This window comes from Dermacentor albipictus, chromosome 5, assembly GCF_038994185.2.
Source record: "Dermacentor albipictus isolate Rhodes 1998 colony chromosome 5, USDA_Dalb.pri_finalv2, whole genome shotgun sequence".
NCBI classification, from domain to species: domain Eukaryota; kingdom Metazoa; phylum Arthropoda; class Arachnida; order Ixodida; family Ixodidae; genus Dermacentor; species Dermacentor albipictus.
The window spans coordinates 110,584,725-110,597,398 of NC_091825.1; the positions used below are offsets into that span (position 1 = coordinate 110,584,725).

A 12,674-nucleotide genomic window follows, 5' to 3' on the forward strand; every position below is an offset into this window, starting at 1 on the left:
CCAGTAACGAACGGCATGCCCGTTATCAGCATGACATAGCGTTCCCGACAGGAAAGTAGCGGGCGCGGCGTTTTCAAGAAAGGAAACGCAAACAAGGCAGATGACGATTTTTGTTGTGTGGCAGATATACACCCCAAAGGGTGTACGTTAGTCTAAGAATGTATGCAGTACTTCTACTTCAGCAACTTGGATAAGCTGGTGGCAAAGTCGCAATATTACACAATTTACAATTTCGCAATTTTACAATTCTATGTCAACGTGCACCGAAACGGCAAGTTGGGTCAGTTGCTTGGGATTCATAGTAAGTTTGTTACAGCGCAACAGTAGAAGAAGCGGGAAAAGAAGAAATAGAAGAAGCGCCATGTTGTCATTTTATACCGTCTTTTGTCCTTGTCTTCTTTTGCGATGGAACAAACTTACTACGTCAACGTCAATGTCACAATTTTACAGAATGGCGTTGCAGACAAATCATGGCAACAAAACAATATTTGCTGTTTCTCAAAAGAATTGAACATTTTTACTTCTAATACCAAAGCGCCGTTTTCCTTTGAAGGTTACTTCCACGTTTCATTTCACAAGTAATTTGAAGAAAGCTGAAAAGAGAACACTTATTCCGTCTCCGCGGTCACATTTAATTGATCTACATGATTGACTCGTGGAGTCTAACGTTCCAAAGAAAACGCGTGGTGCTACGAGATATATCATGGTTGGGAGGTCAGGAATAATTTGCACGACCTGTGTTTTATTTAACGAGCGCGAGCGTCTTTTGCATTCCGCCTCCGTCGAAATGCCGCTGCCGCGGCCTGGAATGGAAGCCACGATCTTGTGCTCGGCACTGCGATGAGCACGCGGTCAGTAATAATGACAACCCGCAGAGTGATAAAGATTCCGCTTGACTCTTTATTGCGTCAAAATATTGGCGCAGCTCGTCGGTTCACACTCAAGTGTGAACACGAGTGCGAGCGGCCGTATGATGATGATGATGTATGTGGTTTGTGGCTCGAGAGACAACGATGGTCAAAGAGTGCCAAGAAATTTTATTATGCAGTCGATGACACTGTGAACGACAAGAGTTATTTGGGACCTAAGTGGCATAAGCAAACTCGCTGTAATTTGCGTAAAATACGCTGCATATGAATTGAAACTGTCAGAATGACACGTGACGTGGGCCATGAACATAAAAGGTAGGTAAGCCATGAAAGGTGATACACTAAACGAGGTCACTGTTAGTCGCACGATTGCCTAACCACAACGTTTAAACGCAATGGTCTGGAGGCACGTGCTGTACAAAGCGGTATTGTCGCGGCAACAGCCTCTAGTGAGAGGATGTGCTAAGATCTGCTGGGCTAGTGATCTGCAATGTGCAATGTTTAGTACTGATTTGATGTAAAAAAATTGTTCTGCAGCAAGGGATATCGCTGGATAAAAAGGAATGTGATGGCTGTAGGTTAAAGCAAAGTACTTTTTACGTGTCGGTTCGGCTTCCTGACATTTTATCAAAACATCCAGGACTGTCAGCGTCTCACCACAAAAACCACGCATTGAAGAATTACCACCAGTCAAGCAAAAATTATGAGTACCATGTTTATGTCCTATTCTGAGTCGACAGAATAGGCACTGCAGTTCGTCGTCTTTTTGTTATAGAGGGCTAAAATGCTACCTGCGGCTTGATAACGCGGAGTATATCAAGGGTTTCATTGTCCCACATACGTTGCCAGTAGCCCCTCAGTTTCCTGCATATGGAAGTCTTCAAATCTATGGCGGACAGGGGACTGCCAGGTATTGTCACTATACATGTGACTACATGGCCAGACAGTACATTATCCCTGATGCCTCTGTCGCCGGGTACCCAGCATATTATGACGTGTTGATGATATCAAAGTAAATCATTTATTTCGATCCATTTAGTTACCGATAGAGCTGTACTAAATGGTGCCGTAGACAGCTTGACGAAGCCACAGTCCCCCTTTTCATTTCAGCAGCAGGAGCAGCGGACACGTATTACACTTCTTACAAAAAACTTGTGTAAGACAAAAACTCTAAAAGAACAAAGAGAAACGTTGCGTAGGCCCACACAAATGTCTTCGCGAGCATAGCAAAGAAAACAAGCTGATAATGATCCGTTTCAGTTCATGTGTTCAGTTGTCACAATATACGTATGAGTACAATGCTACCACACAACATAATAATTACCTCTACGCTTATGTTTAATACTTGCAAATTTTGTGGTATGTCCTGGTAAATAGGTCAAAGCGAGTCATGTGATACATATTCAGAAGCGATGAAAGCAGGATTTCAAACGTTGTTTGCCCGTGTTTAAACGAGCGGTGGGTATTTCCCAAGATTCACAACATCTAGATGAACGATGATCTTCTTTTTTTTCCGTAATTGGGTGAATTACGCATGTTATTTACATTACTTTCGGCATCTAGCTTAAACTTAAGACATAAGCGATAACTGTATAAATTACGGATGTTAAGGACTCTACTTTCTCTCAAATATTTGGAAGTTGGAGCTCCATAAGATGCATTTTATATGACATGCGTAAATTTCTTTTGTAAAATAAGAATGCGTGGCACACTTGTGGGTGACGCAGTTCCCTACACTAAATAGCAGTAATTTGTATGGGACTAAATAAAAAGGGCCTTTTAGAGAATTATATTGAACTTTTTTTTAAAGAACATGCTTTAGCTTTAGGCCTCTGACAATTCACCAGTGCATCTAGCTAGTTTTGATCAAGTGTCTTCTGCACGAGATTCCCACGACATGCGAGTGGAAAGAACCACACCAAGACATCTAAAGCGATCAATGATTTCTATCTGGAGCGGGCTTAGTATTATATCGGCATGCTCGAGAGGCAGTTCATTTCTCGGTCGGAATATACCTGACTTCCTTTTTGTTTTATTCATAACCTTAGGGTTATGGTTTGACCACTTCTGGAGTTCATCTATTGTAGAGCTTTCTAGAAGCTGTGGATGGCAGTTACAGAAAATAAAGTACAAGTGTCATCAGCGCATATTACAAACTTTGCTGTTTGGTTAATGCAAACAAAGCCGTTAACGCAAATATTAAAAAGTGGAGGTCCAAGTATTCTTCCCTGCGGAACACCACGGGTTACTGGTCTTGCTTCGCAAGATGCGTTGTTTATGTGGACAACCAGTCTGCAGTTGTGCAGGTATGATAAAAAAAGCGAAACATCCCGGTCTCGCATACCGTAGTAGTGGAATTTTGTTATGAACGTCGCGTGATCAGCAAAGTCGAGAGCTTCAAAAGATCTGTTTTAAAATTGGGTGAGCAAGTACTCTTTTGTAGCAGTTGACCCACTTCTGACAATTTTTTTTTTTCGAAATCCGCAATTAATATGGTGTGAACAAGTAGCCTGAACCAACAAATTTTAAGTCTCGCCTGCATAATTTTTAGAGCGGTTCAGAAAACACTCGAAGTATAGAGATCAGGCTGTAGTTTTCCAAGGCATTGCGATCCCCTATACTATTGTACACGCATAATCCACAAAATTGATAGAGATAAGTAAATACAGATTTTTTCATCTTTTGTAGAGACAAAGATTTAATTACGCCTAATGAATCTGTGTATAATTGCTTTTTATATTTTTAGCTGCCTAATGTGTCATGCAGCCATACACAGCATAGGCTTATGCCGTGCATATGCTTATTTCTACAGACAGCAGCATAAGAAAGGCCAACATGCCGATTTTGATGCATGTGTATTAAATTCAGGACAAGACTACTTCGCTAGAAGTTTCCCAAAGTGCAAGCGAATGTGTAAATCAGGAGCGCGCTTCGTGGCTTCTGTAAAGGATGTGTCATATTCGATAAACTGCCCCTGCCATGGTGGTAACTGCTTCGCTGGAGCCATTAGACAATGTTTGAGAGTTTCCTAAGTATTCGGGCCTACATTGAAAAAAGTTCCTTCACTTAGGGTCGATTACGGAATAGTGCAGGAAACGTCATATCGTTAACGGATGTCTAACAAGGATGTTGAGGGTAAGACGGTACTTGGAGGAAATATGTGAAACTCGTCTATGTTCTTTTACACGTGGAGGCACCACTCATTCAATTCAACGTATAGATTTTGAATAGGGCTTGTCCAGAAGTCGCATGTGGCCAGGCGGATACATGTATGGTGGACGGGATCCAGTACCTTTAACGCACGCGGCGCCGCAGAGTGATTACACCACGGCTCCATAATTCTGACGTACCTACACTTTCGTTAAAGTGCTATGGGAAGACCACGTATAGTAAGTACTCCTGAAGAGCAGCGTGAATGCGAGGCATGGCGAATTTCTCTTCTCACATCTCCCACTCTTCATAGGTGCACGAAGTAGCGGGGCAAGCCAAGTCGCAGGCCGTCGAAACGTCTTGATTCAATAATTTGGTATAGCACACGCGAATGTCGACACCTGAATAATTTCAAGTTACGTCATGATGGGTGCTCGTTCTAGTTCTTGTTTACAGCTTCGCTGTCCAACCACATTCACAAAGCGGATTAGAGACCGTTTTCTTGTAAAAAGAGCAAAATAACCTTTCTGGGATTTAAGTTTAAACTCGTTTTAATCTGCCGACTGATACAACTTGTTCAAGCCCGGTACATGATCTGAAGTTTATGTGTTCATTGTCTACGAAGACGCAATAAAAAAAATGGATTGTGGTAATGAAGCACGGAGCGCGTTAATCTTCATGACGAAAAGCATGCAGCTCAGCACATCTCCCTGAGACACAGCAGTTTCTTGCGAAAACGGACTGGACAACACATCGCCTATCTCGACGCTAAAAGTATGATCGACCAGGTAGCTTTCTATTACGTTCAGCGTGTTCCTCGAATATGCCCATAGCGGATAGCTCTCGAAATATTCCGTAATGGGACGTTGTGTCGTACACCTTTTGATTAGCGAGAGATAATGAAAGAAGAATTGCTTACGTAAGCATGAATCCCGAAGGTTTGCTTCGATGCGCACGAATGGTCGGTTGTAGACCGGCATTCTCTGAAACCACACTGATAAGGATCAAGAATTTTTATGGCCTCTAGAAATGAGACGGCCGTTTATCATTTTCTCGAAAAGCCTGCAAAGGTAGTTTGTGAGCGCTATCGGGCGGTAACTTGTCACCGATAAATAAGCTTTATAATCCCCTTCAAAAATGGGATAACAATAGGTTATTTCCATTTGGATGGAACATATCCAGCTGTCCAGATAGTATTGAAAAGTGCCAGTAGCCTGATTTATGTGGCGAAGTGGAGTTGCTCTATCATGTCGTACATGGTTCTATATCAGGTCCGCCTGCAGAGCTCGGTCGTGCGGTCAATAAAGCTCTAAACTCGGCAACGCTAAAACGAAGCTCATAACGTTCATTTGGGCTACATTTACGATTGAGTGGCTTACGTACTTCTTTTTCTTTGTATTTTATAAACGACTAAGAATATTACATTGAGCTATACACGCGCTCTAAATGTTCACCAAAATCGTCCTCCTGGTCTTCAAGCTTAATAATAATAATATTTGCGGTTTTACGTGCCAAAACCACTTTCTGATTATGAGGCACGCCGTAGTGGAGGACTCCGGAAATTTTGACCACCTGGGGTTCTTTAACGTGCACCTAAATCTAAGCACACGGGTGTTTTCGCATTTCGCCCCCATCGAAATGCGGCCGCCGTGGCCGGGATTCGATCCCGCGACCTCGTGCTCAGCAGCCCAACACCATAGCCACTGAGCAACCACGGCGGGTGGTCTTCAAGCTTGTTTCTTCCGGCATCCAGCAGGGGTAGTGGTTTGATTAGCTGCCCCTTAAGCCTCCTTACCCAGTTTCATACTTTTGTCTCCTGTGTGCACGAATTGATGCCAGAGGAACCACTTCCACCTTCCCTCTTGGCTTGCCGTTGCGTCCTCCATCCCTGTGATTTGCTGTTTGAATCCGATCAAATTTTTATCAGTTGGGGATGGATGAAGTACGAACATAATGCTACATTTTGTATCTTCCGCGCATTCTTACAGTCGGTATTCAATCAAGGGACTCGCCTTTTTGCATGAGCTACCGCTTGATAGCGGAATGCATTTGTTTGCTGCGTTATAGTACGCAGCAGCAAACGTTCCATACGCTACTGCGACGTCTATACTTAAAACGGTGATAAAATCTCGTGATCAGTAAGTTGATTCTTTAAAATGATCCCAATCAGCGGATGCTAGTTTCCACCGAGGTGAATGTGGAGGGCATTCGTGCTGCTGCATTACGTTTAACATTACAAGAAAGTCGTCTCTTCCGTAAGGACGTATTTTTCGCACTCTAAGTAAAGAAGAGCTGCAGAGCCAATCATTGGGTCTATACGATAGTATGAATTGTGCAAGATATTGTAATAGGTCGGTTCCTTTTTATTAAACAGGCATGTAGTGAAGGTTATAAGGAAGTTTTCTAAAAGTCGACTTCTCCCTTCGCAAATGGTGTTTCCCCGGAGAGCCCTGTGGGCATTAAAGCCGCAGGTACTAAAGAAAGGTTCTGTGCGCTGGTCTGTGAGGCTGTAGAATTCTGTTTTGGTGAGTTAGTAGTTTAGTGGTACATAAACATAACATACGCTTACCAGCCTGTCGAACAGAATAGCTAGTAGAGAAACAGCTTCAGAGGACGTCTGCAATGCTGTATGTCGACGAGCAACAGACACAAGCGGACGAGGCAATACCATCATCACGGTCTTTTGCGCAGATGGCATATCGCCGAAGGAAATTTGTTCGATTGGAACTTAGACGAGTCTCCTGGAAACACACAATTTAGGCTGATATTCAGATAGCAGTTCGTTTACGTCATTACGGTTGTGAATGATCCGCTAACATTTCAACACATCATTTACGTCACCATAAGAATTTTTATAGAAAAGTGTATTGCGTGACCAGTAGGAATTCAATCTATCTTCAAGGATCCTTGTCTAGACCTTTCACCACTTGTTCTTTGACTTGTTCACTTTGACCACCGCGGCAGTCCTTCGGCAGCAAAGGCGCCAAAGTTGTGTCCATTGCCTTTTAGGAGGGACTGGATGCCGCGCTTGCGGGCTGCTCTTTAGCGTTTGAGACCTGGCTTGGAAAGAAGAGGACTTGTGGCCCAGTTGCTGAGCTCTATCGCTGAGTGGGCGGAGCACATTTAGCTAATTCCACTACGGGGTCGTGGGCCGCTGTCGACGGCTCACTTGTCATGGGTCGGACAAATGACGGTGCCCCTTGACGCGCGGCATCAGCATAAGCGGTGCCGTGATATACCGTGATATACCGAAAACACTTTATTGTAGCACGTATTGAGAAACAAAAAGCTGTATCGGGAGCTCTTCAGGCTGCTCTACAATTTCGTGATTTAACTTTTCATATAATTATAATATTTGATACGTTGATCAATCAATTAAAGCTAAGTACGTAATTAGAAAGAATGAAAAAAAACTACAATCTGAGTATCTTCAAGCGATGGCAAACAACATTACATGCGTTCTGCCCAGCTACGTGGTATTCGCATATTTTTAAACTCTGGCTAAACTTAGCTGGGTCACCCTGTACATTTAAGCAATATTTGAGTGGCCACGTCGTCCCAGTGGTTCAAGGCGAATTGCTAAAGCTTTGCTGCAGATTTTTAAACTCGAAAAAAGCAAAGTGCTTCTCTCCGTTGATCCCACTAATCTACAGGTATATCTTCTTTGACGGCTAACGCTATATTTATGCTATTAGTATTATTTTAAACTATTTTGAAGTTTCACGAATTATCTGTCTAGTTATTTCCAATTGGAACCAATTGACATATAAGACCCCACTAAAAGAAGTCCTAATACTAATCGCATTCCCAATTACGTTCGATTGAAACCTACTGGAACTCTACTGATACACTGCGAAACAACAGTCCTGTCCAATCGGAACCAAATTGCTGCAACGTGATTTTAGGCAAACACAGTTAGATCACAATTCAATCCTAATATAAAACAAGTGAATTAAATGTTTGTTTGTTTGTTTGTTTGTTTGTTCGCTTGTTTGTTTTTATGTTTGTGTTTTCTTTTTCATTGAGAATGCTCTCCGACGGATCGACCTATTCCTTTAACAGATATTTCAAGCTGCCTTATATAGCGCTTGCTATACACTTTGAACCCTCGGTGATGTTTAATTGGAACCAATCTGACGCAACGTGGTTTTAGGCAAACAGAGTTGGATCACAACTGGGTCCTATTGAAAAATAATTTAACTCAATGTTTGTTTGTTTTTATGCTTGTGTTCTTTTTTTCATTGGGAATGCTCTATGACGCATCGACCCATTCTCTTAAGAGATATTTGAAGCTGCCTTAATATATAGCGTTGGTATAAGTTGGCATAAGTTTGGCATAGCGTTGGTATAAGAGCGACCACTCGAGTGTATTCCATAATATCTCACTGCATCGCCCGGATCGTCCAGGGCTGGGGCAACTACAACTTCGGCTACGACGAAGACCACACGTCGGGCGGCTCGTTCCGGCGTGAGACCGGCAACGCGCTGGGCGCCAAGGTGGGCTCGTACGGCCTGCGCGACGCCGACGGTCGCGCGCGCGTCGTCAGCTACGTGGCCGACGAGCTGGGCTTCCGGGCGTCGATCTCCACCAACGAGCCCGGAACCATGCCGTCGACGCCTGCCGACGTATCTATAGGCGCTACTCCACAAGGCACAGCTGCGCCAGCGGTGCCGGGTGAGTAACGGAGACTTGCACAATATTACGTTTTCAATAGGCGCTAGAGTCACAGGATAGTCATGCAACAGGCCTTTAAGAATGACAGAATAGGGCGAGTGACTTCGGTGAAAAGAACAACCTTATCATTTTGACCCCCTATCCAAAGTTTCCGATCAGTGTCTTAATCTTATGGATATCGTTAGTACCAGCCGTCAAGGGTTTTCAGCGTATTGCAATCAGCCATGGGCTACCGCAATAGTTCCCACGTTTATGGTAAAGACGAATGCTTTCCGCTACATCCCACCATCGTTTCCTAACCGTTTTCAGAATTGTGATGTGTATTCCAAGAAAATATGCAAGAAAACACTATTACATAATTAAACTACTTCTGTTATGTCGTTACTCCAAAAAAATTGAGCCTTAAACCTGAAACGCAGGTCGGATTAAATGAGTGCGCTGCATTTAGGCCATCGGGCGCGCCTCCGTCTGAGCCTGGAAGGAAAGCTTTGACAAGCAAGAACAATTCGTAAAAGCGTAGACAAGCCTCCTACGAATGCAAGTGCAGTTGTCGAACCCACACAGCTCCAGGCTGAAGATTCTTTTGATCACCCACCATTAGGATGAAATCGCCCCATATTCCTGTAAACACTTTTCGCTTGCTTGAAAAACACCAATGGTTTCTCGCACACATGCGACGCTGGTGTCAGATGTACTCGGTTGGCGGAAATAGGAATGCGGCCAGCATTCGTCCACGTCTTCGCATGTGTTCGTACACGTCTATTCGCAGTGGCCGCACCGGCTCCAGCTGCCTACAGTCCTCCGGCCCGCATCCATTTCAACGGAGCGCCCGCTGCTCGCCCAGCCTACGCTTCACCGGCGCCAGTGGCTCCCCTCTCCTACGGTGCGCCGTCGCCCTTCGCCTTCAAGTCGGCACCCGTGGCTCGAGTGTCGTACGCTGCCCCGTCACCATTCCCGGTCAAAGCCTCGCCCACTCGGCCGGCGTCCTATGGCGGCGTCGCTCTAGCCCCTTCAGGTCATCGCCTCCTGGACCAGCGTCGTACGGTGGCTCGTTGCCAGCACCTTTCAGTTCATCACCCGCTGGACCAGCGGCCTACGGTGGTCTGGCGCCTGCATCCTTCAGGGCGTCGCATGTAGCTCCCGCGCCTTACTGGCCTCCGGCTGCCCGGACTTACAAGGCGGCAACATTTGCTCCCGCTGGCTATGGCCCTGCCGCGCCTGCAGCATCATCTTTCGGTGGTCCGGTGATGCCATTCACCGGTGCCGGAGTTGCAATGCCGGTTGTCCACCACTACGTCTACAGGCAGGCCACAAGATTGCGCACGTGCTAGGCGCAGGTTACCACAGTTACACGAGCTTCTAGGTGAAACAAATTATGCAGTTGACCGTCCAAAGGCAAAACGTCGATTCAAGCGAACAAAAAGATCTTGCGGGTTTTAAGGGTCCAGGGAGGGTACCTCGAAAGAGTGAAAGTCATTACTGTTCTAGAAACTGTGTCAGAAGCATTGTATGTCTCGTGCCGTATGACTATTATTGCCTTTCTTTAGACTCTTATTTCGTGACCGCATTGGAGCGAAGTGACGGCGTACCCATTGCCCAATTTTAATGGCCAAATACTCAGCGATACCGGGTGTTTTACGTGGAGAAATGCGAAAAAGAAAGCTAAAAGATTAGGAGGCAACATAAGAAAACTTTCATTCGCTTGATGTATAAGTGTATTAAAAATTCTGACGTGAAATTCTACGTGTGCGTTGGCTGCTTTTAAGGCGAAAGCCTTTAAGTGGCTGGTTGCAACAGCTCATACCCGAAGGGAGTGGCGTGTAGTCGAGTGGTTCAAAAATATACATCAAGTCGAGTGGTTCAAAAAAAGTTGATGAGTGGTACAAAAATATCATCATCAGCAATGGCTCATTAAAAAAAAAAGACAGTCTGGAAGGGTTCATAGCCTTGTAAGCAAGCAAATATGCAATGACTGAATATGAATGAAAACAAAAAAGAAAGAACGGGGGAAAGAAAGGAAACATCAACATCAGGAATGGCCCATACCCCCGCAAGCAAGCAAAGATGCAATGGCTGAATATGAAAGAAGACACGAAAAAGAAGAATGAAAGAAGTAACCAAACAAAGAGTGTAAGAAAGTAAGGAAACAGACAAAGAAAGCAAAAACGAAAGAAAGAACGAAATAACCTTAAGGTAGTGCATTAGGTGCTTGCATGTGTCGCAGACGAAATCCACCTACAGTGCAGTGTATTTACTTCACACTGCAGCTCGTTATGCCTTGAAAGAAGTCTGAACCTACGATCAGATAACTTAATAAATTACCACATGCGCAGCAGGACCTCCCAGCCTGCATCTGAGACGGCGGCACTCGCCCCCTGAGCTGTGCGTCGGGGGGTGAGTAGACCACCTTATCGGTTGGAGATTAAAGTTTATTCTGTCTCGCCTTCACGTGTTGCAGGTGTAACATGGTGCTGATTTTGTTTTTGTTTTTTCTTCATTTGTTTCTTTTTTTTTTTGAGGACTGGCTGGCACAAGAAAAGAGAAAACGATGTTCCAACATTACCAACAAAAAAGCCCACCGCAATACATTTCTACCCATCCCACCAATAACGGAAGGCAGTGACGGAAAAGCCTGCACAATAAATCAGAAGGAATCTGTCGCAGCCAATTTGGTGTTGCCCGTTCATTTTCAACTCAACAACCGCGTAATTCAACCGAACCTACAACACATAATAAAGGTTGCTTCCTTCCTTTTTGTTCTTGCAGTGTTTCCTATTTCTATTTAATAAAATTATGACAGCCTTACAAGACTACTTGAATGTGTGGTACTGGTGGTAGCATGGAACCATATCAAATCGTGAGAGTATTTTGCAAAAAATTGCTCAGTTTATTTACTTCGAAAAATTACGTCATGCACACGCATCAAAGACAAAGGACCCACAACTGACTTGCGCGGTCCACTGCTAATGAAAAAAAGAACTGAATGTACTGCGCGACGTGAGTTAACAATAAAACACCCTACACAAAAAAGTGCCTTTGTTAGGCTGTTGGAAAACCCAAATTGTCTTCGGTGAACTTCGCCCACTTTGTGTGATCATACGGAGTATTTTCAGTATTGCATTGTGGTATGTTGTTGCACCCTCAATTTGCGGTTCATACCCGCTATGGGGGATTATAACAGACCCAGTTGGATAACGCTAACGACTGTACAAATTCAGTCTAGCTTGCATATGTGCTGAAAAAGTATAACTTTAACTACACAGGTACAGGAAAGTGAACACGCGTCTATAGCCTGAATAGAAACGCACTTGTTGATTCCAATAGCGTAACATGTACGAAAGATTGTATTTCATTGAACTATATGCCCATGAATTTAGGATAATTCTGCTTGCCCCGAGCCTAACTGTAGGGCACACTAAACGCATCTTTGTCTCCCTCTTTTGTGGAGAAATCTGAATTTTTTTCATATAGCATCCGCGACTTGAGCTCTTCAGGAATAGTGTTTCTGCGCGCGCCGCACACATTGCCACCATTTAAGTTGCATATTTTACTTTGGACACAACGATGCGTGACCTATCACAAGGCTGCATAAATATCCTGCTCGTCAAGCACGTTTAAGAACCATTGCACGGTGGCGACCTTTCCGGCCTCCATCTAGACCTGCAAACAACTATACCTATATCGATACAAGTCGAATCTCGGCAAGTACATTAAAAACTCATTGAAGCAGAGCTTGCAGTGCAGCGTAAAAGAGCAGCTTATCGCAAAGACACACACGGTTACCCACAGATCCCGGCTGTCACAAGATCCCATATTTAGATCAAAGCTCCTGCTTTGCTTCAGAAGACCGTAATTGTTCCGACCAAAACCTAAGTGAAACTGAACGTTCAAACATCACTGCGTGTGAATTAGGCCAAAAGCTTTCCGAACGCATAAACAGCAAACAGTCCTGGAAACTTCTATTGTCAAATTGAATAAAG

The 12,674-nt window shown here is 44.2% G+C and overlaps 1 protein-coding gene across 1 annotated transcript; it reads left to right on the plus strand.

Moving 5' to 3' along the window:
* Positions 1 to 3,995: 3,995 nt before the first annotated feature.
* Positions 3,996 to 9,831, plus strand: LOC139060337 (adult-specific rigid cuticular protein 15.7-like). The gene is made up of 3 exons (XM_070539444.1): positions 3,996 to 4,004; positions 8,427 to 8,694; positions 9,464 to 9,831. The coding sequence occupies exons 1-3, from the start codon at positions 3,996 to 3,998 to the stop codon at positions 9,829 to 9,831; spliced, it is 645 nt and encodes a 214-aa protein (XP_070395545.1).
* The last annotated feature ends 2,843 nt before the right edge of the window (positions 9,832 to 12,674 follow it).

What these genes read in the sequence shown, in the direction of transcription:
- LOC139060337 (XM_070539444.1), top strand. An exon ending in AGCTGCGCCAGCGGTGCCGG is followed by an intron (nt 8,695 to 9,463) that starts GTGAGTAACGGA and finishes GTCTATTCGCAG; the next exon opens with TGGCCGCACCGGCTCCAGCT.